This window comes from Anomaloglossus baeobatrachus, chromosome 9, assembly GCF_048569485.1.
Source record: "Anomaloglossus baeobatrachus isolate aAnoBae1 chromosome 9, aAnoBae1.hap1, whole genome shotgun sequence".
Classification (NCBI taxonomy): Eukaryota; Metazoa; Chordata; class Amphibia; order Anura; family Aromobatidae; genus Anomaloglossus; species Anomaloglossus baeobatrachus.
The window spans coordinates 202,549,429-202,576,601 of record NC_134361.1 but is presented as its reverse complement, the minus strand read 5'-3'; the positions used below and the strand labels follow the sequence as shown (position 1 = coordinate 202,576,601).

Below are 27,173 nucleotides of genomic sequence, written 5' to 3'. Positions count from 1 at the left end.
TTTGAGCAGACATATGACTTGTGGCGTGTGAGTTCCGGAAGTAGCATTCTGCAGGTGGCTGTCATGGCGGCAGGGTCTCTCCCCGCTTCTATGGCTCCGTACTTCCCGGGGTATCGGGCGTTTGACCCGGAGTCTTTGGGTTTGGGGGCCGCTTTCCGCCTCACCTCGTTTTCCGATATGAAGGGCTGAGGATGTAAAGTCCCGCAGGAGACGCTGCTCAGGCTCCTGGCGGGGCTGGAAGAGGGGGAACCCGGCGAGGGCGGCGGCCTGGACCCGGGGGGCCCCTGTGGAGTGCATGAAGGAGGAGGTCCACGGCTGGGTGAGCAGCTGACGATCGCACAATCAGATCGGTGCAATCTGATCGCTGCAGGATGCATGCAGACCTTTGGCATGGTGCAGAGACTTCTGTGCCTGGAGATATGACCTAATGTGCTGAGATGACCTCTTGTATCTGGATCCCCCTCTGCAGCACATGTCCTGATTCTGTCCTGCCTAGGACGACCCCCCCCCCCATAACCAGTCCTATCTAGCTGAGGGCGACCTCCCACTGATCTGTCCACTCGAGCCGAGGACGACCCCCTCCTCCCCCTCGATCTGGCCACTCGAGCCGGGGACGACGACAAACACCCCCCCCCCCCCCCCCCCCCCCACGCTGATCTGTCCACTCGAGCCGGGGACGACGACAACCCCCCCCCCCCTCCCCCACTGATCTGTCCACTCGAGCCGGGGACGACGACAACCCCCCCCCCTCCCCCACTGATCTGTCCACTCGAGCCGGGGACGACGACAACCCCCCCCTCCCCCACTGATCTGTCCACTCGAGCCGGGGACGACGACAACCCCCCCCTCCCCCACTGATCTGTCCACTCGAGCCGGGGACGACGACAACCCCCCCCCCCCCCTCCCCCACTGATCTGTCCACTCGAGCCGGGGACGACGACAACTCCCCCACTGATCTGTCCACTCGAGCCGGGGACGACGACAACCCCCCCCTCCCCCACTGATCTGTCCACTCGAGCCGGGGACGACGACAACCCCCCCCCTCCCCCACTGATCTGTCCACTCGAGCCGGGGACGACGACAACCCCCCCCCTCCCCCACTGATCTGTCCACTCGAGCCGGGGACGACGACAACCCCCCCTCCCCCGCTGATCTGTCCACTCGAGCCGGGGACGACGACAACCGCCCCCTCCCCCACTGATCTGTCCACTCGAGCCGGGGACGACGACAACCCCCCCTCCCCCACTGATCTGTCCACTCGAGCCGGGGACGACGACAACCCCCCCCCCCCCTCCCCCACTGATCTGTCCACTCGAGCCGGGGACGACGACAACCCCCCCCCCCTCCCCCACTGATCTGTCCACTCGAGCCGGGGACGACGACAACCCCCCCCCCCTCCCCCACTGATCTGTCCACTCGAGCCGGGGACGACGACAACCCCCCCCCCTCCCCCACTGATCTGTCCACTCGAGCCGGGGACGACGACAACCCCCCCCCCCTCCCCCACTGATCTGTCCACTCGAGCCGGGGACGACGACAACCCCCCCCCTCCCCCACTGATCTGTCCACTCGAGCCGGGGACGACGACAACCCCCCCCCCCCCTCCCCCACTGATCTGTCCACTCGAGCCGGGGACGACGACAACCCCCCCCCCTCCCCCACTGATCTGTCCACTCGAGCCGGGGACGACGACAACCCCCCCCCCCCTCCCCCACTGATCTGTCCACTCGAGCCGGGGACGACGACAACCCCCCCCCTCCCCCACTGATCTGTCCACTCGAGCCGGGGACGACGACAACCCCCCCCCCCCTCCCCCACTGATCTGTCCACTCGAGCCGGGGACGACGACAACCCCCCCCCCCTCCCCCACTGATCTGTCCACTCGAGCCGGGGACGACGACAACCCCCCCCCCTCCCCCACTGATCTGTCCACTCGAGCCGGGGACGACGACAACCCCCCCTCCCCCACTGATCTGTCCACTCGAGCCGGGGACGACGTCAACCCCCCCCCCCCCCCTTCTCAGATCTGTCCACTCGAGCCGGGGATGACGAGCGATAATATGCACTGCGGCCTCCTGGGGTGACACAGCCGCAAATCAATGTCTTATATATTTGTTATTAAGTTGCTAACAGACTTGTCCTTTCCTTGCAGGGATCGGTATGGACTCCTGCGTGATCCCTTTAAGGCAGCGGGGACTGTTTCTCGTCCAGACCACAGACTTCTTTTATCCATCTGTAGAGGATCCTTACATGCAGGTGAGGAAGGGGTTAACCAGCCCTTGTGCCTTGTCATCGTGACTTCCACGGATTAGTGTGCGGCTCCGGAGGGTCGGGATCTGCTGAGTCATCATGATACTGACGGGAGCAGGAATGTACCTTAATGCACTGTATGGCGGTGATTACACCGGGCTCAGCCGCCGCTGCCAAACTTGTGTAATTTCCTTTGAGAGGGTGAAAAAGGCCTTTAAAAATAGTTCACACAAATCCTATGTAGAAGCCCGGGCTTACAGAGCCAGTGTGATGCCAGTGTCGGTGATCATACAAGTCTAATGTTAGGAAACTGTCTCAGTACTAATGCTTTATAGCTTGCCATCTACTTTTATTTACATCAGCATTCTGCCAGCACTATAGGAACAGGAACTTCCCCAAACTGAGAGGCGCCAGGGTATGAGGGTGAGGGGAGCACAGGCGCCAGGGTATGGGGTGGGGAAGCAGAGGTGCCAGGGTGTATGGGTGGCAGAGGGGAGGGGAGCAGGGGCACCAGGGTATGGGGTGGGGAGGCAGAGGTGCCGGGGTGTATGGGTGGTAGAGGGGAGGGGAGCAGGAGCACCAGGGTATGGGGTGGGGAGGCAGAGGTGTCGGGGTTTATGGAGGAATGGGCAGAGGAGGCGGTGTGTGTGTGTGGGCAAGCAGAGGCACCAGGCTATGGGGTGAAAAGGGGCAGAGGTAGGGGGGGTATGAGGGGGCAGAAGCACCAGGCTATGGGGTGAAAAGGGGCAGGGGTGCCGGGGGGTGAAAAGAGGCAGAGGTGCTGGGGGGTGAGGGGAGCAGAGGCGCCATGGAATTGGGTGAAAAGGGGCAGAGGTGCCTGAGGGGGGGGTGGGGAGGAAGCGGAGGCGCTGGGGGTAGGGGGGGGAGCAGAGGCGCCTGGCTATGGGGCAGGGGAGCTGGATGGCAGAAGTGTTTCGGATGGGGGGGGGGGGGGTTCTAGAGAAGGGGCAAATATCCTAACGAGAGGAGCTGATCAGATCCATCCCCTCAGATCAGATCTGGTCGCTGCTGGTCTCTGCGTCTTGTGGGTCAGTATAATATCATTCTTCTCTATTTTTTTTTTTTTTGTATTTTCAGGGTCGCATTGCCTGCGCTAACGTGCTGAGCGATCTCTACGCCATGGGGATCACTGAATGTGACAACATGCTGATGCTGCTGAGCGTCAGCCAGAAGATGACGGAGGAGGTGAGGCCGCTGTCACAATGACTTCTTAGCGCTTTTCTTGCCTTTGACTCCTCAGTGTTTGCGGTCTTTGTTCGGCTCTGTGTTTGCGGTCTTTGTTCGGCTCGGTGTTTCGCCTGTGGACGGTTTGATCAGCGCCCGGGGCTTTGTGCAGCTTCCATTCTGTGATGGATCTTTCATAGCCACACACAATAGCCTCCTTGTTATCTGTTCCAGGAGCGGGAGAAGGTGACACCGCTGATGATTAAAGGCTTTAAGGACGCAGCCGAGGAGGGGGGTACCTCCGTCACCGGGGGCCAGACCGTGATAAATCCGTGGATCATCATTGGAGGAGTGGCGACAGTCGTGTGCCAGGCTAATGAATTCATCATGTAAGTTTCCTTCTAGTGGCTCGTACTCTTAAAGGGATTGTCCATGTCCTTCTAATGTTATGTTTGATGTCTATAGATAAAACATGTTGTTCTTCCTCAGGCCACATAACGCGGTCGCGGGTGACGTCCTTGTGCTGACGAAGCCCCTGGGGACGCAGGTCGCGGTGAACGCTCATCAGTGGTTGGACAATGTAAGTGAGCGCCCCCCAGACCTCGTCATCCGGGCGCCGTCGTGAATTGCCCCCAGTAACACTGATTGTCTCATCAGGCTGAACGCTGGAATAAGATCCGTCTGGTGGTGAGCAGGGAGGAGGTCGAGCTCGGGTATCAGGAGGCCATGTTTAACATGGCGACTCTGAACCGTACAGGTAACCTATCATATTCGTTTTGGTTTTATGATTTCACCACTTCTCCACTAATGGACAATCCCTTTAAACGGGTTATCCAAGGCTATTTAATATCTTACATTGTGCACAAGAAATTGAGTAATTGCCAACTACCTGCCTGTGTTCAGCAGCAAAAGGGGCACAGACCGCATATAAGGTCCAGGCCCCAACAAAGGGATACGCCTTGTCGCTGGCTGTTGGGCTTTCATGAACTGGCTAATTTGTGCGCCAAGTACTTCCATATTTTTTTTTTTTCTTTCTTAAGCTAGTTTCTCTCACAGTAATTCAGTTTCATATATTGAATGGTTGCGTATTCTGACCATCTAAGGGGTTAAACTGCAGGTATCGGTGTTCTCACCGTTCTTTGCAGTCCAAATCTGGAATTTCTAGTAGTTTGTTTAGAGACTATCCCTTTAAACATTGCTGGCCTATTAAATGGCACTTGTGGGGAAAAAAAAAATGCATGCTCTGTAGTGTTTAAATCGAGCACTACAGATGTTTGCCATGCACAGCCTTGTACTATTAGTAATGGATAGGCTTGGTTCTGCAGCCCAGACCCGTTCCCTTTGAATGCGTCTAAGTCATTGAGTCTTAAAGGGGCTGTCCACTAAAAGGACAAACCCTTTTTCCTTCCACCTGCTGTATCTGCGCCAGTCCAATGCTCACATGAGCTCTGCATCCAATCAGCGCCGGCTTTCTTCTCCCCGCCTTTAGACCAAACTAAACAGGAAGTGAGTGCAGCCACTGTGCTCACTTCCTGTTGACTGTTCGTTTTGTCCGAAGTCGGGAAGTAGAAAGCCAGCGCTGATTGGATGCAGAGCTCACATGACATCACAACTCCACGTGAGCCTCGGCACCGCTGGATTGGTGCCAATACGGGAGGGAAGTAAAGTGTTTATTACTGCATAAGTTGAGTTTTTCAGCTATAAATTTTATAATATATTCTTTTCCCGCAGTGTCCTCTTGCCTGCCTCTTGCGGACCACAGGCACGTAGACCCCTCAACAATCTCGGCTGGGGCGGTGGCCCTTGCATCGGCCGAGATCGTCGAGGGGTTACGTGCCTGCGGCCACAAGAAGTAAGATAGAGGTATATGGTGTGCACTCAGCTGTAAGTGGGTTTGGAGGTGCTAGTGAGTGGACCAGGGTCCAGACTATCATATGTAATATAGACACTGCACTCTCTATTCAATACGAGGTATATAAAGACCAACAAATTTGTTTTTCTTTCAATCAAAAAAAGTGGCTGCTGTAATTATACCTTACATGTGGAGCCTAAAAAGGATATAAAGGTTGATACCATAACTGAGAATATCACATCCAGAATAGGTTTCTGCATTATTCCCATAACCATTGGAATAAGGATATACAATACTACAAGAGACTACAATCCCAAAAGTCCCGCGCATGTACTTATTAGACTTCTCCAGAGCAGTCACACCCTGAGATCTTTTACCCACCAGGAATTGCTTTCTGTGATCAATAGAGAAAAACAATACCCAGGGTGTTCCCTCTACTCTATTTCTCTTTGCACTCACTACTCTTCACCTATTGGAAACTAGTTCCCCCACCTTTATGGAGTGTAATACGGCGTGAAGAAGGCTAGTATTAAGGCCGAAACGTCCTCTTCCATATGTATTATTGCTACTTTTCATCTGCTTATAGCATTGAAAAATCATTGAAAAATAAAAATACAAAAAATTTTTTTTTGATTGAAAGAAAACAAATTTGTTGGTCTTTATATGCCACAAGAAGTAAGATTACACCGAGGGAATAGAGGACAGGTGAAAATTTTTATTTTGTGTGTGAACAATGGCATAATAGGGGACTGGACTGAGGACATTACTACAGGGGGACACGGATGGGGCACATTACTACAGGGGGACAAGGCTGGGGCACATTACCACAGGGGGGGGACAAGGCTGGGGCACATTACTACGGGGGGGGACAAGGCTGGGGCACATTACTACGGGGGGGGACAAGGCTGGGGCACATTACTACGGGGGGGGGGGCACAAGGATGGGGCACATTACTACGGGGGGGGCACAAGGATGGGGCACATTAATACAGGGGGGGGGGGGGCACATTAATACAGGGGGGCACAAGGATGGGGCACATTAATACAGGGGGGCACAAGGATGGGGCACATTAATACAGGGGGGCACAAGGATGGGGCACATTAATACAGGGGGGGGGACAAGGATGGGGCACATTAATACAGGGGGGGGACAAGGATGGGGCACATTAATACAGGGGGGGGGACAAGGATGGGGCACATTAATACAGGGGGGGGACAAGGATGGGGCACATTAATACAGGGGGGGGACAAGGATGGGGCACATTAATACAGGGGGGGGACAAGGATGGGGCACATTAATACAGGGGGGGGGACAAGGATGGGGCACATTAATACAGGGGGGGGACAAGGATGGGGCACATTACTACGGGGGGGGGGGACAAGGATGGGGCACACTACCAGTAGCTGCAGCATTTCCCATTGTAGGCTAAGGCTTATACTCGAGTCAATAGGTCTTTCCAGTTTTTGGGTTTTTTTTATGGTAAAATTGGGTGCTTCAGCTTATACTTGAGTATATACGGTATTTTACTGGGAGAGGGGGGAAATGTGGAAGCAGAAGGGGTTGTCCCAGTAGTGGAGAACCCCTTTTAAAGGGAGTGTCAGCACAGAGACTGTTCACACCAGGCACAGGGGCTCAGGGTATCATGCGGAGTCCAAATATTTAAGTGCATCCCTCCCCACCTTTTATCTTTGCGCTTAGTAAGAGCTGTCAATCTGGGGAGGGAGGGGGGAGATGAGGGATGGAGAAGTGCCTGTGCTTGGTTTGAGCAGTCATTTTATGCTGACCGTCTCTAATATCAAGAATAGCTGTTGCTCAAAAAAAAAACACAACGGGAAGGTCCAAAGCTAATCTGTCCCTTCACGTAGCTGATCAGGAGGGGGCCAAGAGTCGGACCCCCCATCAATTTAATATTGAGGGACTCACATCTGTCAATTGTGGCAGATGGAAATATCCCTTTAAGCCTCTCCCAGGTGTGTGTGTGCGCTATATATTATATTTTTTCTATTTTATGTATTCTTCAGCCGCAGCCTTGATGCACACGTTTAACGCCCACGCTGCCACAGACATCACGGGTTTCGGGATCTTGGGCCATGCGCAAAACCTGGCACAGCAGCAACTCAGCGAAGTGAACTTTGTCATCCACAATTTGCCCATCATTGCCAAGATGGTGGCCATCACCAAGGCCTGCGGAACGCGCTTCAGCTTACTTCAAGGAACATCCCCGGAAACTTCGGGTGAGTACAGACTAATAGATGGTGGGGTAACTAGTGGGCGGGGGCGGATTTGGACCAGTTCCACTGCAGGTGTATAACCTGACCGTTTGCTTGTGCAGGTGGTCTACTCATCTGCCTACCGAGGGAGCAAGCGGCACGCTTCTGCGCCGAGATCAAGTCACCAAAGTACGGCGAGGGCCACCAGGCCTGGATCATCGGGATTGTGGAGAAAGGAAACCGGTCCGCCCGCATTATTGAGAAACCTCGCATTATCGAAGTGACCCCGCGGGGCGCCGGGACCAGTGACAATAGCGCCACACCGGGGCTGGAAGGACCATGCTAAACTGGAAAGTATAACAGTGTCTCAGGGTTTTTGATTGGACTGATATCTAATTATGTCTGGACAATGGGGGGAAAATCAGAAGTCGGAATATGATTTACCTTTTTGATTTCATGGACAATGAAAAGCCCCTCCATAGTAATCTTCTCCTCCTCCCCAGGTCCAGGCCTGAGCAGCTGGGTCTGAGGGATGGAGGAGACCAGGCTCGCGTTGCCTTCCTCGCCCCGCCTCTGTTAATGACGTCACCTCCTATAAAACCCGCTACGATCGGGCTGGTGGTGGCCGACGTGGACTCAGAGGGGAGGGTGGGAAGGCGAATGCGGCCTAAAATGGGGGTCTTTTTTCCAATAAACCAGAATGTACAATGAACCAAAAAAAACAATGGCTGTTTACTCTTTCCATGTGTTCGGCGCTTTTACAGCACATTTTATTTACAGAGGCACCAAAAAACGAGGCATCCGAAAAATAGGAGGTAAGTTCTTCCTTCTGGGACGGAGGTCATCACCAGATATCACAATACTAACTATTAACCCTTTGAGGTTGCAGCCTCCAAGAACCATAACTATTCTTCCATTAATATATATTTTTTAATATTAAATGATTTGAAATGTTAAAATTTTACATTATATATACAAAAAAAACAACTTTTACTACACCTCTGACTAGTTGTAAGTAGCAGGCGCCGGCTGTGTAACGCACCTGGCGCCCAGTGTATAGAGTGGGTTTAGCTACTCAATCTGTATGAAAGATGAGCATTTTTAATATTGGGTGTATATAAAAAAAAAAAAAAAAATTTAGCCTAATGCATTTTCATAGTAAATACATCAGCCTCATTGGGTCTAACGGTGTAGATTGTATTGTGGAATCTGGTGACTGATCCGTGTGAAGCAAGAACTGTTTCATTTTGTGGTTTTACATTCGTAAATGGAGGTAAACCCCCCTCCGTTCCCAAACAACCGACTCATCCTTCAGCGTGCAATAGTAACATTGCACCAGTGTACAGTCAGGTAAAGTGTCCATCTATAGGAGCAGTCTGTAGTGTGGGGGGGGCTACTGTATACAATCCATCACGTGTATCTGCAGAGTGTCCATGTCTGGGGCTTTGTACTGACACTTCGGGCAGCAGAACTCTTGTCGCTCCACCAGTGGGGGGATGGAGATTGGTGGTGGAGCACCAGGGTAGGGCGGCTGGTACAGACCTAGGGGGACAAAAGGGAGGCGTTTAACACAAAGGAGCGGAACATTCACCCTACAATTACCGAGCATGGTAGTGCCCGCTCATCACTAGTTTCTAGTATTGAGCACCTGAGCATGGTAGTGCCCGCTCATCACTAGTTACGAGTACCGAGCATGGTAGTGCCTGCTCATCACTAGTTACGAGTACCGAGCATGGTAGTGCCCGCTCATCACTAGTTACCACTACACTCCCTGACAGAAGTTCTGTCGCTTATCCATGTTCTATAAATAAAAGCTTATAACCTGACTTTAAATTCATCCATTGGTTTTATAAATTACTCTTTTGAAAGCTGTAACCCTCCCAAATTTACACTAGCGGACACTGTAATAAAACATGGAGCAATACATAAGAGAGGGCACGATGTAAAAGGATGGAGAAAATACTGTACATAACAAGAGAGGAAACTACATATTAGGGGATGAAGCAATAAAAAAGATATGTATTGCACCATCCCTCACTATATTGTACCTAAGAAAGGATAGTATACTCCCTGGCAGAAGTTCTGTCCCTTATCCATGTTATGTAAATAAAAGCTTAGAACCTGACTTTAATTTCATCCATTGGTTTTATAAATTACTCTTTTGAAAGTTGAAACCCTCCCAAATTTGGTTTAGGTTATGAAAATAAGGTTCTGACATATTGATCATTTAATGAACACAGAAAAGTCAGATTTTGTAAAGACAAATTTTGTCACCCACAAAGTAATGTGAAATTCAAATAATTCACTTCTAATACAAAGATATGGTGCATAACGTTGTGGTGCTATTAGAGCCATATTTAATATTTTGTGTGACTTCCATGAGCTTGAAATACTGCCTCCATGCGGTTCAACAATGATTCATACAATTTATTGATGAAGTTATCAGGAATAGCAGAGAATGCATCTTACATGCCTCCCAGAGGTCATCTAGATTCTTTGGTTTTGTCTTCCAAGCTTCCTCTTTCATCCTACCCCATACATGCTCAATGATGTTCCTGTCTGGTGACTGGGCTGGCCAGCTCTTGAGCACTTTAACCTTCTTAGCCAGGAGGAACTTTGTTGAAATGATGGATGTATGAGATGGAGCACCATCCTGCTGCAGAATTTGACCTCTTATGATTGGGAATGTAAGAGGTAGCTAATACTTCTTGATATTTTAGGCTATTGATATTGTCTTCCACCTTTCAACTGTTTTGCACACCCCCATACTGAAATTAACCCCAGACCATGATCTTTCTGTGTGTATTTTGGATCCATACGGGCGCCAGTAGTATTTGCGGTGTTTCTGGTGTAATTCAACTGAAGAGTCATCAGAGAAATTCACCTTCTGCCACTTTTCCAGCGTCTCTGTTTAGCAGGCTGTGGGACTTGACACGGCTTTTTAATTGCCTTTTGTTTAGTGCTGGCTTCTGGGCACTGATTAGACCATGGAGACCATTTCGAGACAGAATCCTACAAACTGTTCTAGTTGACACAGGGACTTGAGGTGACCAGGCCTGTTGGAGCTCTGCTGCAGTGGAAAAGGGTCTGGCTTTGGATTTTCTAACCAACAAACATTCCTCCTAAGCAGTTGTCTTGCGGAGTCTGCCGGACCTGGCCTTGTCAAAAACATCTCCACAAATCTTTTTTTTAATTTTTTGTACTTGATGCTGAGACATATTAAAGGTGCAGCCACCTCTGCAGTGGATCTGGTCTTCAGCCTCTTGATAATCAAGGCTTTGGTCACAGGGTGGCTTTTTGGCATGTTGTCAGAGATCAACTGAAGGTCTGGGGTGCTGGGTTGCTTTTTATACACACCCACTAATTAACCGATCATTCAGTGAGCACAGGAAAGGATATAAACTAGGATTTTGTGCATTATTTGACAAGGCGACAAAACTTCTGTCTTGCCAAAATCTGACCATTCTGTGGTCAGTAAATGATCACTATTTCAGCAACTTTATTTTCATAACCTAAACCAAATTTGTGAGCGTTTCAGCTTTCAAAAGAGTAATTTATAAAACCAAGGGATAAATTTAAAGTCAGGTTCTAAACTTTTGTTTACATAACATGGATAAGCGACAGAACTTCTGTCAGGGACTGTACAGAGCACCTGAGCATGGAAGTGCTCGCTCATCACTAGTTACCAGTACCCGAGCATGGTAGTGCCCGCTCATCACTAGTCACGAATACTGAGCACTCGAGCATGGTAGTGCCTGCTCCTCACTACTCACCGCCCATGCTTTGTCGTAAAGTATCAGAATGTCTATTCCTCATCTCTTCGATCCTGGACCTATAAAGAATAGACAACGTTACCAGATTTTGGATCACAACACAAAGTGCAAAGACAGACTTGGTCCCCTCAAAACTCATTCCTCCACCTTTCTCGCAGGACTTCATCCATCTGTTCCTGCAGCTTCTCCCTCTCCGCGTGGAGTCTCGCCCGGGCTTCGCGTTCTGCGTGAAAGTCCAACCGAAATATTTCTGCCTGGGTTGGAAAAAACAAAAGTCAGTATCAGATACCAACACCATATCTAAGCATCGCCCCTCTGCGACGCCTTACCTGGGCCTTCAGCACTCCCACAGTCTCTTTCAACCCTTTCTGCTCATCGGTCTCGACCTTCAGCTTGTCGATTAGTTCTTGCTTGGCCACGAGCGCCTCTTCTGCCTCCTGCAGCTGCTGCGTCAACTCTTGAACTTGTCCTTGTAAAGTCTAAAAATGCAACATATTATATATATATATATGCCCATTCGTTCCAGGCGACAGACTATACGCCCCGGTGGGCTCGGTTCTTACTCACTTTTAGCATCTTTTCATGGTGAATGCTTTTCTTGATGTGGGCGTCGTATTCTTGAAATAACTTGTGATATGCTGACTGGAGCTGGGCCAACTTCCTCCTAAAAAAAAAAAAATTGGGACATTTTATTCCCCCCTCCATATAAGTACAATCCGTAAAAATGCACTTATCACTCATTTTTAAGGTGTTCATTTTTTTTTTTCCTACAGCTCCTCCGCAGGCGAAGTGGAGTATTACACCCTGCTTGTGGGCACGGCTACTTTTTAGTGTCTGTTCCTTTGGTAAAAAGTGAAGACTTAATCCATATAAACCAGGGGCGACATTGTGACTTTGGACACTACAAAGATCGTGATGTGCTGCAATTCTTGTGGCACCGCAGCCCCCACCCCCACCATCAAAAAAACAAAGACCCTAAATAAGTCATTGATATGTAAAGTTAATGTTCAGCACCATTGTGTAGATTGTATTAATGGGGAGAGATATTAGGCCAACATTACTTTTTTGGCACAAATGGTGCCACCCGTGTCTTCAGGCCGTTTTTGGTACTGCAGTAAAGGGGACAGTTGTATGAGTAATAGACATGGCTTCTTTTTGGGGAGGAGGAAGAAAGCAGCCATGTTTTTTCTTATCGTGTGCAACTAAGATGATGAATGTGTAATGGAACCTATCACCATATGACAACAGACTGGGGTGCGGGACACGGTGGAGGGGTGCAAGGGTGGGTTTTCAGTGTGCTCCATTTAAAAGACTGTTGGGTCTAAACGACAAAAAAAGTGGTAAAAAGGAAATGAATGAATGTAAGGAAGTGGTCCTCAGAAGAAAAGGGTAATGCAGGAGGAGCAGCAAGACGACCAGGAGGAGGCTTCACGTTCTGAAGAAAAGCAGCAGAATCCCCTGGAACAACAGGATGGCAATATCTTGTTAAAGGGGCGGTGCAGAAGCGGTAAAAAAAAAAAAATAAAAAAAAATGGCCGCTTTCCACAGGATCTGGTAATGCAGCTCAGCTCCATTGAAGTGACTAGGGCTCAGCGACTCTACCACCCGCAACCTATTAGATGAAAGCGGCCATGTTTTTCCAATTCTGGTCATTCCCTTTCATTTTTGGCTCTACGATTGAGAATAAGCGGCCATGTTTTCCCAATTCTGGTCATTCGCTTTAATTTTTCGGATTTACCAGTGAGAATAAAGGTGATTATTCGGAGGCGCTCAGACCATCGGATTTTACTGGTTCCAGGTTATACAATATATCAGCTGCTTCTAATATACATCACTGGTGCCCAGACAATATAAATACAGGACACAAAGTATTAGGCAGACGTGGAAAGAATGCTTTCATTAATATTTGGTCACCGCTCTTTGCCTTCAACACTTCTTCTTGAACTTGAAGGATCACGGAAGGAGGTTGTTCCAAACATCTTGGAGAACTGACCCCAGATCTTCTGTGTATGAGGCTTGTGCGGATTCTTCATGTGATTCCAGACAGACTGGAAGATGTGAGATGAGGGCTCCGCGAGGGCCGGATCACCACCTCCAGGCCACTGCGGGGGCCGGATCACCACCTCCAGGCCACTGCGGGGGCCGGATCACCACCTCCAGGCCACTGCGGGGGCCGGATCACCACCTCCAGGCCACTGCGGGGGCCGGATCACCACCTCCAGGCCACTGCGGGGGCCGGATCACCACCTCCAGGCCACTGCGGGGGCCGGATCACCACCTCCAGGCCACTGCGGGGGCCGGATCACCACCTCCAGGCCACTGCGGGGGCCGGATCACCACCTCCAGGCCACTGCGGGGGCCGGATCACCACCTCCAGGCCACTGCGGGGGCCGGATCACCACCTCCAGGCCACTGCGGGGGCCGGATCACCACCTCCAGGCGTCTGCGGGGGCCGGATCACCACCTCCAGGTGTCTGCGGGGGCCGGATCACCACCTCCAGGTGTCTGCGGGGGCCGGATCACCACTTCCAGGCCACTGCGGGGGCCGGATCACCACCTTCAGGTGTCTGCGGGGGCCGGATCACCACCTCCAGGACTCCTCCTTCTTAATGACATTGGCTTAATGTTTTGAGGCATTCGGCTGCAGAATAGACTGAGCCAGACACCTCCTTGATGGTATTACACGATGGATAAGTATGAGACATATCAATCATGTAGGCATCTGATTGGTTCAAAGTCTATTCTATAGCCAAATAATGACTCCAATATCCAGCTAATGTTATAAAGGAGGAGGAGTTCTGGAAGTGATGATCCAGCCCCCGCAGAGCCCTGCTCTCACATCATCCCATCTGTCAAGGATCACATGAAAGATCCGCACAAGCTTCAAACTCACCTCCAGAGCTCTGCGGGGGCCGGATCATCAACTCCAGGACTCCCTCCTCCTTCTTAAATGACATTGGCTGGTTGTTTGGGGTCATTATTTGGCTGCAGAATAGACTTAGAGCCAATCAGACACCACCTTGATGGTATTACACGATGGATAAGTATCAGACATATCCATCATGTAATACCATCAAGGACGTGTATGATTGGCTCCAAGTCTATTCTGCAGCCAAATAATGACGCCAAACAACCAGACAATGTGATTAAGAAGAAGGACTCCAAGAGGCAATGTACCAGGCCCCCGCCGAGCCCTGGAGGCAATGTACCAGGCCCCCGCCGAGCCCTGGAGGCAATGTACCAGGCCCCCGCCGAGCCCTGGAGGCAATGTACCAGGCCCCCGCCGAGCCCTGGAGGCAATGTACCAGGCCCCCGCCGAGCCCTGGAGGCAATGTACCAGGCCCCCGCCGAGCCCTGGAGGCAATGTACCAGGCCCCCGCCGAGCCCTGGAGGCAATGTACCAGGCCCCCGCCGAGCCCTGGAGGCAATGTACCAGGCCCCCGCCGAGCCCTGGAGGCAATGTACCAGGCCCCCGCAGATCTGGGGTCAGGTCTCCAAGATGTTTGGAGCAACCTCCTGCCGACATCCTTCATAAACCGGGTGTAAGTGTACCTGGAAAAATTGTGGCTTTCCCCCACGAATCACTATAACACTTACATCTCTTCTCGGGCGTTCTGTCTCTCGATTTTCAGCGCAGCCTCCAGGTTCTGCACCTGCAGTCGGTTTTGGTCCAGCTGGAGGACCTGCTGCTTCATCTGAGCCTCCCATTCCCGTTGCTGCTCTTGCGCACACCGCAGGCTGCAAAACCAGAGATGGAGGTTACGATACAAGTCTGCACATACAGCTGTATCCAAGATTTTGTAAAAAGGGTTGTCTTCTGAAGGAAGGCTACCCGGAGAAAAGCCGATTGCCACCGGAAGTAATGAGTGGTCCCCACTGGCATACAGTGCCCCCTGCAGGATATATGCAGCATTGCATATTGCACCGTTAGATGGATGGCTGACCATTAGAGAGAATAAATCTGAGGGGCCACAAACCAGAATTCTGGCAGGTAGGAGCAGGGCTCTTGTCTAGCGACCATGGACTACCGATGTGACCGCCAGACCATTCGATTCGCAACCGACCACATAACACATGGACAGAGAAGGTTCGTCCTCGTCATAAGACAGCTCCTTTAAGAACCACCGCTTCCACTTGTCTCCGTTACTTTCTTACCTTTCCTCAGTCTTCTTTTTCCCCTGTGTAGAAACCTCCAGACTCTGTTGGCTCTCATGGAGCTCGCCCAGGAGGGACGTGACCTGGGCTTTTACTGCCATCTTCTCCTCCGTCAGTAACTAGAAGGTAAAAGGGAATATAAATAACAATGCAGAGCCTCCGTCTCTGCCAGATGTAAGGTGCATCCCACCTTCCCAAGAAACAGCGCCAACCCTGTCTATAGGTCGAGTCTTGTATTGCAAGGAATTCCCCAGATCTGGTCGCCAAATGGCCAGGTGACAAATCCAATCAAGACTAAGGAAGCCAGAGCAGCTCCTCTGGGACATGGGCGGGCATCTACAAGTTTTACAACCAGCTTCAAATCCTAGACTTTCAGGCTCCTGTGTAGGAGTTACAATATTAGGGGGTGCTTAGCTCCCATATATAGTACATTAATAATGTGAGGTGCTTCTTTAGTCTTGATTGGATTTGTCACCTGGACATTTGCCGACCAGATCTGGGGAATTCCTTGCTGCAGGGGGTGTGTAACTAGAACTTATATGATATGATATTACTCATCATTTTTTTCCTCACTACTGGCACTGCCCCGGTCTGGCATCGGTGCTCCACAGGGTAGTGCCAATCTTTTTTTGCTCATTTTTTTAATGATGACACTTCGCCGTCGCCCTCGTCTTTGTACCTGCATTTTCCGCTGCGCTTCCTCCGCTTGGTCGGTCAGGTGATGCGTCAGATCGGAAACCTCGTCTTGCAGCTCTTTAATCTGTTCTTGAAGCTGAGCATTCCTGGACGAAAGTGAATGATGCGGTCAGCTATGGTGTCGGGAAGACGCCTCCTATCTTAGGAGGCCAAGGGGGTCTTCTCCAACCCCTTTCCCCAAGCTAGCACAGACTTGGACAGTCCCCACTACCTATACTAAACCGTGACCGCCCGAGTCCAGGGGGGTGTGCCCAGGACGCGACCGCCCAAGTCCAGGGGGGAGTGTGCCCAAGACGCGACCGCCCGAATCCAGGGGGGAGTGTTCCCAAGATGCGACCGCCCGAGTCCAGGGGGGGTGTGCCCAAGACGCGACCGCCCGAGTCCAGGGGGGGGTGTGCCCAAGACGCGACCGCCCGAGTCCAGGGGGGGGGGGAGGGTTCCCAAGACGCGACCGCCCGAGTCCAGGGGGGGGAGGGTGCCCAGGACGCGACCGCCCGAGTCCAGGGGGGGGGGGGGAGGGTGCCCAGGACGCGACCCGCCCGAGTCCAGGGGGGGAGGGTGCCCAGGACGCGACCGCCCGAGTCCAGGGGGGGAGGGTGCCCAGGACGCGACCGCCCGAGTCCAGGGGGGGAGGGTGCCCAAGACGCGACCGCCCGAGTCCAGGGGGGGGGGGTGGTGTGTGTGCCCAGGACGGTACCACTCTAGTCCGGGGGGGGTGGGGGGTTGTGCCCAGGACGGGACCACCCGAGTCCAGGGGGGGGGGTGCCCAGGACGGGACCACCCGAGTCCAGGGGGGGGGGGTGCCCAGGACGGGACCACCCGAGTCCAGGGGGGGGTGGGGGGGGGGGTGTGCCCAGGACGGGACCACCCGAGTCCGGGGGGGGGGGGTGGGGGGTGTGTGCCCAGGACGGGACCACCCGAGTCCAGGGAGGGGGGTGCCCAGGACGGGACCACCCGAGTCCAGGGGGGGGGGGGGGTGCCCAGGACGGGACTGCCCGCCCACCAATCCCTGGTACTACAAGCAAGATCCTGCTTTCTGCACAAACAAGGCCACCCCTGTCCGAAGGCTATGTATAGTACTGCATTTGAAGCTGCAATACCATAACCAATCTACTGACAGGTGTGGCACTGTTTCTGCAAGAACGCCGCCCCTTTAACAGTACCAGCCGTCTTGCACAATATACACACAGAGTCTCTGCCTCCTGCAGCTTCTCCTGGAGATCTTCAGCGCTTGCATTTCTATAAGAAAAAGAGAGGGTACATGAAATAAGGTAACGCTGAAGGGGGTAAACCCACCCAAATCCACGGTCACCCACCGGTCCCCTCCCCGCTGCAGGAATTCCACTTCGGTGGTCGCGGTCCGGACTTCGGGCTCCTCCTGCAATATGAAGTCGCAAGTCATTAGATCACTATACGGAGCAATATGGCGGCCGGCAAGCGCGAGTACGGCTCCCTCACCCGCTGTCTAACCCCGTTCGTGGCCGCCGAGTCCGTAATCCGGATTCGCTCCTTTTCCAGTGTGAGATTCGCTTCCATCAACCTTTGTAATTCCTTGCAGGATATCAAAAGACATCCATCAACATGGGGGGGGGGGGGGGGGGGGGGAGAAAAAAAAACAACATGCAAAAAAAAAATAAAAAAATATGTTGTCTCAAGCCAGAAACTGGGATGACGAGGTTAGAACAATTTTTACTAAGAAACAGCGCCCCCCCCTCGGCTGCAGGTTATGTCTAGTATTGCACTCTGTAAAATTGGATAATTCAGCAGTTCGTGCAGTCAATTCTGAGCTCACCGATTGTCTGCAGCGCTGTAAACAATAGCACTGACTCTGTGCTGGACCTGAGAAGCAGCTCTCTATAGGGACACATCTGCAGGTTTTTCCCTCCGCTTTCTATATAGACACATCTGCAGGTTTTTTCCTCTGTTCTCTATACAGACACATCTGCAGGTGGGAAAAAACAGCAGATGTGTCTGTATAGAGAGCAGAGGGAAAAAAGCGGAGGGAAAAACCGGCAGATGTGTCTGCATAGAGAGCAGAGGGAAAAACCGGCAGATGTGTCTGTATAGAGAGCAGAGGGAAAAACCGGCAGATGTGTCTGTATAGAGAGCAGAGGGAAAAACCGGCAGATGTGTCTGTATAGAGAGCAGAGGGAAAAACCTGCAGATGTGTCTGTATAGAGAGCAGAGGGAAAAACCGGCAGATGTGTCTGTATAGAGAGCAGAGGGAAAAACCGGCAGATGTGTCTGTATAGAGAGCAGAGGGAAAAAACGGCAGATGTGTCTGTATAGAGAGCAGAGGGAAAAACCGGCAGATGTGTCTGTATAGAGAGCAGAGGGAAAAACCGGCAGATGTGTCTGTATAGAGAGCAGAGGGAAAAACCGGCAGATGTGTCTGTATAGAGAGCGGAGGGAAAAACCGGCAGATGGGTCTGTATAGAGAGCAGAGGAAAACACCCGGCAGATGTGTCTGTATAGAGAGCAGAGGGAAAAACCTGCAGATGTGTCTATAGAGAGCAGAGGGAAAAACCTTCAGATGTGTCTGTATAGAGAGCGGAGGGAAAACCTGCAGATGTGTCTATAGAGAGGTATTTATTCTACCATCCGGCCCCTTTTTAAGACCCCAATGTGCACAAATGATTGGACAGTGTATAGATAAATACTTGCACTTGCCAGTCCTCTATTACTCCTCCTGGAAATGGATAAACTGTCAACTTATCCCCCCCCTCCCCCAAGTCAAAGCGGTGCGTTCTTACCGCTGGGACAGAGATTGGAAGTCATGAACGTGTCGAGACGTGACGTGGGGGAATGTGAAGCCCCGGCTGCCAGGAGGACTAACAGAGGAACCATTTCTTAGGAATGCAAATATTACAGAGGTGCGGACTTGGTCTCACCTGCTCGGCTCGGGGTGGCCCCGCGTGATTTCGTGCTGGCGGCTCGCACATACTTTGGGTCAGCGTTTCGCAGGAGGACATAGAGCTCGCGGGGCTGTCAGCCTAATGACACACAGCACAGCAGTCATGCAGGGGCCAAGCCGAGGAGAAGGGCAGAGGACAGAGTGACAGCCGGACAGAGAGAGGACAGCGGCAGGGTAATGTAATCATCACGAGACCCCAAACCAGACCACCCACACCAGATAAGACTATAAACAAGGGTTTGTTTTTTTATGATTGACTGCAGCGGTGCTCGGCTCTGTGTGTGCCGAAATCTGGCTCAGGACCCCCCTGTGTTGGCAAAAGCACGAGCGGGCAAGGAGTGTAACTATACATACACATGTCGGCCCCTAAGGGCCCCATGGCAGCATTACTAAAGGTGTAGGGGGCGGTAAGAGGCAGAAGCAGGCAGTCACCTCGATGGCTCTGTCTTCGTTCATGGGCTCGTCCTCGCCGGCGGCCGGTGCCTCGGGTAGCTGCCTTCTCGCCTCGTCCAGCTCTCCCTGCAGGGAGTCTCTCTCGGCCGTTAGTCGCAGCACCAGGGTTTTGGCTTCGCTGAACTTGAAAGCGATGAATTCCCGTTCCCTCCGCTGCGTCTCCTGAAACTCCAGCATCTCGCCGTGTCTCTTCCTCAGCATGGTGTTACTCTGCTCCAGAGCCACTGGTGGGGTGGAGGATAGGAGGGTGCTCAGAGAGGGAAAAAATGGCCGCATGCACCGCACCCGCTGACCCCGCACCCGGAGGGCACTGCCCTTCATCCAAACACACATAGAATGGCTTAGTCTTACGCATATCATCTCCCTGCTTTCGACTTATCTGAGATGTCCAGGTACTCTTTACCTTACCATCCAGACTTTGTGGCCAGCTTTTTTCATCAGCATTCTGCCAGCACTATAGGTGCTGGAATTTTCTTTCCCTCACTTCCCAGCATGCACTGCTCTTAACACTGCACAGAACTAAAAGATGTTCCCCCTCTTCCTGAGAACTGCCCCCACTTCCTGTAGAGAGCCACAGACCCGCCCCCACTTCCTGTAGCGAGCCACAGACCCGCCCCCAATTCCTGTAGAGAGCCACAGACCCGCCCCCACTTCCTGTAAAGAGCCACAGACCCGCCCCCACTTCCTGTAGAGAGCCACAGACCCGCCCCCACTTCCTGTAAAGAGCCACAGACCCGCCCCCACTTCCTGTAAAGAGCCACAGACCCGCCCCCACTTCCTGTAAAGAGCCACAGACCCGCCCCCACTTCCTGTAAAGAGCCACAGACCCGCCCCCACTTCCTGTAAAGAGCCACAGACCCGCCCCCACTTCCTGTAAAGAGCCACAGACCCGCCCCCACTTCCTGTAAAGAGCCACAGACCCGCCCCCACTTCCTGTACTCTGTTTCCCTGTCTCTTGCACTTGATCACAGGCAGTGGAGGGAGACCTCCAGTGGCTGACACTTTGGAGTGATATTTTTGGGGTTACACAACAATGAAATGATTGTCTATTTATGGCATTATCCATCAGGTGAGATCAGGTTTTCTGGAAGTGCAGGAAGCTCTGGGTATAAATAGGGGGATTGTGCACAGAACACAAGATGTGATGCTCTGCAGCTTGGTCACACAATGGAGACCACCGGCAACTGACCGACCGCACTGATTGCAATGGGGTCTATTGGTTTGTTGAGGAATCTTTCATTATTACTGGAAAAAAAACATCCCTTTAAGTCGGCGGTGTGTGCACTGTGACCACAGCATGAGGACTATGGAGGGCACAGGGAAATGGGAACGTTCTATTATAACCTGACACTACGTGTGGTGAGACTTTGACGTTGGCCACGAGGCTTCTCCTGGTCCTCACCTCGCAGGTCCTGGTTCTCAGCCCTCAAGCGCTGGAAGGCCTCGTGATTACAGATTTCAGGGGGGATGATTTCAGCCTTCCCCAGGGACATGTCTCCCGGCCCCCCAGTACTCGGAGGGGAGAAGCTGCTGCCGGAGCCCTCGTTGGGTTGCACCATCCTGGCGGTCTGCCCCGGGGCGCTCATTCACTGCAAAGGAAGGAGAGAAAGTCAGGACGGACCCTCCACTTCACATAAGACACACTGCGGATGGCACTGATGGCAGCCCTCGCACCCCGTCTCGGCTCTCCGCCCCCCATCCCAATGCTTCACCCCCTCACGCCCCATCTCAGCTCTCCCCCGCCATCACGCCCCGTCCCGACGCTTCCCCCTTCCTTCGCGCCCGGTCCCGACGCTTCCCCCTTCCTTCGCGCCCGGGTCCCGACGCTTCCCCCTTCCTTCGCGCCCGGTCCCGACGCTTCCCCCTTCCTTCGCGCCCCGGTCCCGACGCTTCCCCCTTCCTTCGCGCCCGGTCCCGACGCTTCCCCCTTCCTTCGCGCCCGGTCCCGACGCTTCCCCCTTCCTTCGCGCCCGGTCCCGACGCTTCCCCCTTCCTTCGCGCCCGGTCCCGACGCTTCCCCCTTCCTTTGCGCCCCGTCCCGACGCTTCCCCCTTCCTTTACGCCCCGTCCCGATGCTTCACCCTTCCTTTACGCCCATCCCACGCACATAGTGACAGTTAGTTGCTCATGGCTACCTAAGGTCTTGCAATACCCTGCACATGAGGTAAGAGACATGACTAATCAGGAGAACTATACTACATTTCTAAATGGAGGTAATTGATAATATTATTATCACACCTACTACATATTGGGATAGGATCTTAGAGATGAGAATACCCCTTGAAGTAGTGACTGAGCAAAAGCAAATCTAGGGCACGTCCGGGGAAGACCCTGCGGGGCACGTCCGGGGGAGACCCTGCGGGGCACGTCCGGGGGAGACCCTGCGGGGCACATCCGGGGGAGACCCTGCGGGGCACGTCCGGGGGAGACCCTGCGGGGCACGTCCGGGGGAGACCCTGCGGGGCACGTCCGGGGGAGACCCTGCGGGGCACGTCCGGGGGAGACCCTGCGGGGCACGTCCGGGGGAGACCCTGCGGGGCACGTCCGGGGGAGACCCTGCGGGGCGCAGCTAGGGGAGACCCTGCGGGGCGCAGCTAGGGGAGACCCTGCGGGGCACGTCCGGGGGAGACCCTGCGGGGCGCAGCTAGGGGAGACCCTGCGGGGCGCAGCTAGGGGAGACCATGCGGGGCGCAGCTAGGGGAGACCATGCGGGGCGCAGCTAGGGGAGACCATGCGGGGCGCAGCTAGGGGAGACCATGCGGGGCGCAGCTAGGGGAGACCATGCGGGGCGCAGCTAGGGAGACCATGCGGGGCGCAGCTAGGGGAGACCATGCGGGGCGCAGCTAGGGGAGACCATGCGGGGCGCAGCTAGGGGAGACCATGCGGGGCACAGCTCTGCAGCCAATCACAGCTGACTTTCAGCTGTATTTATCTGCTCCTTGCTGACTTCCTGCTTGACTTCCAGAGACAGCAGTGCAGGTGGCAGATAACAGAGGGCAGGCGCTGAACGAGCCACTCAGAGGGGTCATAAAACAATGTCATTAGTGAAATGAAGTGTAAAAAAATCAGCAATGACAGGAAACACTACACACAGCTGAGCGGCCATAAAACCGAGGCCAAGGGAGCGCCTGGGGCAATAAACCGCTATATATATGCTCGCTAAACGCCCAATCAAATGACAGCTAGTCCTCCGCATCGCCATACATGCACGCTCAGACCAGCCGAGTGTGCACGTGCTCGCCATAGGACTAGGGTAGTGAGATGCTTCCAGACACCTCTGAGGGCGGCTTATCTTTAATGCTGCAGTGATAGGAGCCTACTGTAAAGAGCAGCCCTCCAAGACAGGGAAGTAAGCAGTGTATGCTGCTGGAACAGCACCGCTCCGTACACTGTGTAATGGCTGCACTCCAAGGTTGCAGCTCAGCTCCCGGTGATGTGAATAGTAGCTGAGCTGCAGTATCTATGAACGGCCACTTTGCCTTTACTTGCCGAGGATCTGTAGCAAATATCTGGCAGTTTCCCGTCGCCCGGCACACGACAGGTACAAGTCCTCGCCACCAGGAAGCATCGGGCACAGATTTATGACATGTAGTAAATGTTTTATGAGCAAATCTGATCCGCACGTACCTGGACTCTGCCCGACCGGCAGTGCTGGTTTGTTTCTACCATTTCTCAGTTTTATCTGTTTTGGGGAAAGATGGTGACTACTAATACAGCAGGAGATTATAGATACACACACCAAGGGCTTAGACTGCGCTCCTGCTCTTTCCCCATACTTTACACTGCAGCTCAGCTTGTTTTGAATGGCTGCTGTGCATGATTACCAGGTTATTAGGAAACCGTAATGTAACTATGTAAGTTGTAGCTCCATTTCCTCAGGAGGTGGAAAAATTAGACCCCAGCCACGATGGCGGTGCCCATCCAATAGGACCCCAGCAGCCGCGAGGGCGCCCATCCGACAGGACCCCAGCTGCCAGGGCGCCCATCCGACATGACCCCAGCTATCACAAGGGCGTCCATCCAACACAACCCCAGCCATCGCAAGGGCGCCCATCCAACACAACCCCAGCCATCGCAAGGGCGCCCATCCAACACAACCCCAGCTGCCAGGGCGCCCATCCGACACAACCCCAGCGGCCACCGCGAGAGCGCCCATCCGACAGGACCCCAGCGGCCACCGCGAGAGCGCCCATCCGACAGGACCCAGAGGCGAGGGCGCCCATCCGACAGGACCCCAGCGGCGAGGGCGCCCATCCGACAGGACCCCAGCGGCGAGGGCGCCCATCCGACAGGACCCCGGCGGCGAGGGCGCCCATCCGACAGGACCCCGGCGGCGAGGGCGCCCATCCGACAGGACCCCAGCGGCGAGGGCGCCCATCCGACAGGACCCCAGCGGCGAGGGCGCCCATCCGACAGGACCCCAGCGGCGAGGGCGCCCATCCGACAGGACCCCAGCGGCGAGGGCGCCCATCCGACAGGACCCCAGCGGCGAGGGCGCCCTTCCGACAGGACCCCAGCGGCGAGGGCGCCCTTCCGACAGGACCCCAGCGGCGAGGGCGCCCTTCCGACAGGACCCCAGCGGCGAGGGCGCCCTTCCGACAGGACCCCAGCCGCCAGGGCGCCCATCCGACAGGACCCCAGCCGCCAGGGCGCCCATCCGACAGGACCCCAGCCGCCAGGGCGCCCATCCGACAGGACCCCAGCCGCCAGGGCGCCCATCCGACAGGACCCCAGCCGCCAGGGCGCCCATCCGACAGGACCCCAGCCGCCAGGGCGCCCATCCGACAGGACCCCAGCCGCCAGGGCGCCCATCCGACAGGACCCCAGCCGCCAGGGCGCCCATCCGACAGGACCCCAGCCGCCAGGGCGCCCATCCGACAGGACCCCAGCCGCCAGGGCGCCCATCCGACAGGACCCCAGCCGCCAGGGCGCCCATCCGACAGGACCCCAGCCGCCAGGGCGCCCATCCGACAGGACCCCAGCCGCCAGGGCGCCCATCCGACAGGACCCCAGCCGCCAGGGCGCCCATCCGACAGGACCCCAGCCGCCAGGCCGCCCATCCGACAGGACCCCAGCCGCCAGGCCGCCCATCCGACAGGACCCCAGCCGCCAGGCCGCCCATCCGACAGGACCCCAGCCGCCAGGGCCGCCCATCCGACAGGACCCCAGCCGCCAGGCCGCCCATCCGACAGGACCCCAGCCGCCAGGCCGCCCATCCGACAGGACCCCAGGCCGCCACGGCGCCCATCCGACAGGACCCCAGCCGCCACGGCGCCCATCCGACAGGACCCCAGCCGCCAGGGCGCCCATCCGACAGGACCCCAGCCGCCAGGGCGCCCATCCGACAGGACCCCAGCGGCCACCGCGAGAGCGCCCATCCGACAGGACCCCCAGCGGCCACCGCGAGAGCGCCCATCCGACAGGACCCCAGCGGCCACCGCGAGGGCGCCCATCCGACAGGACCCCAGCGGGCGAGGGCGCCCATCCGACAGGACCCCAGCGGCGGAGGGCCGCCCATCCGACAGGACCCCAGCGGCGAGGGCGCCCATCCGACAGGACCCCAGCGGCGAGGGCGCCCATCCGACAGGACCCCAGCGGCGAGGGGCGCCCATCCGACAGGACCCCAGCGGCGAGGGCGCCCATCCGACAGGACCCCAGCGGCGAGGGCGCCCATCCGACAGGACCGCCAGCGGCGAGGGCGCCCATCCGGACAGGACCCCCAGCGGCGAGGGCGCCCATCCGACAGGACCCCAGCGGCGAGGGCGCCCATCCGACAGGACCCCAGCGGCGAGGGCGCCCATCCGACAGGACCCCAGCGGCGAGGGCGCCCATCCGACAGGACCCCAGCGGCGAGGGCGCCCATCCGACAGGACCCCAGCGGCGAGGGCGCCCATCCGACAGGACCCCAGCGGCGAGGGCGCCCATCCGACAGGACCCCAGCGGCGAGGGCGCCCTTCCGACAGGACCCCAGCCGCCAGGGCGCCCATCCGACAGGACCCCAGCCGCCAGGGCGCCCATCCGACAGGACCCCAGCCGCCAGGGCGCCCATCCGACAGGACCCCAGCCGCCAGGGCGCCCATCCGACAGGACCCCAGCCGCCAGGGCGCCCATCCGACAGGACCCCAGCCGCCAGGGCGCCCATCCGACAGGACCCCAGCCGCCAGGGCGCCCATCCGACAGGACCCCAGCCGCCAGGGCGCCCATCCGACAGGACCCCAGCCGCCAGGCCGCCCATCCGACAGGACCCCAGCCGCCAGGGCCGCCCATCCGACAGGACCCCAGCCGCCAGGCCGCCCATCCGACAGGACCCCAGCCGCCAGGGCGCCCATCCGACAGGACCCCAGCCGCCAGGGCGCCCATCCGACAGGACCCCAGCCGCCAGGCCGCCCATCCGACAGGACCCCAGCCGCCAGGCCGCCCATCCGACAGGACCCCAGCCGCCAGGGCGCCCATCCGACAGGACCCCAGCCGCCAGGGCGCCCATCCGACAGGACCCCAGCCGCCAGGCCGCCCATCCGACAGGACCCCAGCCGCCAGGCCGCCCATCCGACAGGACCCCAGCCGCCAGGCCGCCCATCCGACAGGACCCCAGCCGCCAGGGCGCCCATCCGACAGGACCCCAGCCGCCAGGGCGCCCATCCGACAGGACCCCAGCCGCCAGGGCGCCCATCCGACAGGACCCCCAGCCGCCAGGCCGCCCATCCGACAGGACCCCAGCCGCCAGGCCGCCCATCCGACAGGACCCCAGCCGCCAGGGCGCCCATCCGACAGGACCCCAGCCGCCAGGGCGCCCATCCGACAGGACCTCAGCCCCGAAGGTGCCCATCCGACAGGACCTCAGCCCCGAAGGTGCCCACACCCTATCACCATGCCAATGACCCTGCCCAGTCCAGCAGTCCTGCCCTCAGGATTACACTCAATGTCTCTGGCTGCTAATGGCACAGCATTACTCACCTACCAGGGGGGGCTGGCCTGGTATAAACAGAGTGTCCGGCAGAACCAGCACTGACACTCACCTGCAGATGTTCTCTCCCTTATTTCCGTGTTACTTCCCAAGCACATGACGTCATCACGAAGGGACTTTTCGCATGACACCAGAAAACAAGGCAGCGGAAGTGGGGAAGATTCCACAGTCTACCCGGACGGAAGTGGGGCACGCTAAACCTGTCCATCATGATCCGACGTAGTCTCCTGACACCCAGCATGCCCGAATTTGATTGGTCAGTGTCTGCTAACTCGTCTCCTCATTGGTCCGGGCAGGGGGCACGCGCACAGTTCCACCCTTCGTCACACCGCCGGACCCGCCCCTTTGGGGAAAGATTTAGCTTCTAATTGGATAAAAATTCCTAGCTGGTGGGCGGAGCTTAGCAAGTGGGCAGAAATGGGGAGCAGACCCAGTGTGGGTGAGTGAGAGCGGGGGTGGACCTGCGCGCTCCGCCTGCCTCTGTGTATCGTGTGTGTTGCCATTGTTAGTGGTGGTTAGGACTACAACTCCCAGAATGCACTTGCAAGAAGTCATTAGACCATGCTGGGACTTGGTGACCTTTATTTGAGCTCGCACCACATGTCCCAGCATGCTGTTTTAATAAGACATGCTGAAACTTGTAGTTCTACTGAAAAATCACATTGTGCTTCCCCCAGCAAGTACTACAGGTCCCAGCATTGCTATAGTGATGATTCTGGGA

At 55.5% G+C, this 27,173-nt stretch overlaps 2 protein-coding genes across 4 annotated transcripts; one reads left to right on the top strand and one right to left on the bottom strand.

Annotated features, from left to right (window-relative positions):
- The first annotated feature begins 30 nt into the window (after positions 1-30).
- Positions 31-8,240, top strand: LOC142251455 (selenide, water dikinase 2-like). Its single transcript, XM_075324269.1, has 8 exons — positions 31-319; positions 2,153-2,256; positions 3,349-3,456; positions 3,670-3,824; positions 3,925-4,015; positions 4,093-4,192; positions 7,309-7,521; positions 7,620-8,240. The coding sequence occupies exons 1-8, from the start codon at positions 64-66 to the stop codon at positions 7,841-7,843; spliced, it is 1,251 nt and encodes a 416-aa protein (XP_075180384.1). The 5' UTR covers positions 31-63; the 3' UTR covers positions 7,844-8,240.
- On the bottom strand, positions 8,210-26,607 carry IKBKG (inhibitor of nuclear factor kappa B kinase regulatory subunit gamma). Of its 3 annotated transcripts, XM_075324265.1 has the most exons (15): positions 26,505-26,607; positions 20,891-21,077; positions 19,468-19,712; positions 19,013-19,114; positions 17,580-17,672; positions 17,438-17,499; positions 17,310-17,360; positions 16,105-16,207; positions 15,426-15,544; positions 14,868-15,008; positions 11,838-11,934; positions 11,600-11,749; positions 11,418-11,524; positions 11,271-11,329; positions 8,210-9,039 (listed from the first exon to the last, which is right to left on the bottom strand). In XM_075324265.1, the coding sequence occupies exons 2-15, from the start codon at positions 21,072-21,074 to the stop codon at positions 8,891-8,893; spliced, it is 1,662 nt and encodes a 553-aa protein (XP_075180380.1). In that variant the 5' UTR covers positions 21,075-21,077; positions 26,505-26,607; the 3' UTR covers positions 8,210-8,890. The 3 variants fall into 3 exon arrangements, with proteins under 3 accessions (XP_075180380.1, XP_075180381.1, XP_075180382.1); XM_075324266.1 differs by lacking the exon at positions 19,013-19,114; XM_075324267.1 differs by lacking the exons at positions 17,580-17,672; positions 19,013-19,114.
- Between the last annotated feature and the right edge of the window lie 566 nt (positions 26,608-27,173).

Coding starts and splice junctions, on each gene's coding strand:
- IKBKG (XM_075324265.1), bottom strand. CDS start 21,074: ATGAGCGCCCCGGGGCAGACCGCCAGGATGGTGCAACCCAACGAGGGC. Junction 19,713..20,890: donor TGAGAACCAGGACCTGCGAG/GTGAGGACCAGG, acceptor CCACCCCACCAG/TGGCTCTGGAGCAGAGTAAC. Junction 17,361..17,437: donor CTGCAGCGGGGAGGGGACCG/GTGGGTGACCGT, acceptor TTTTTCTTATAG/AAATGCAAGCGCTGAAGATC.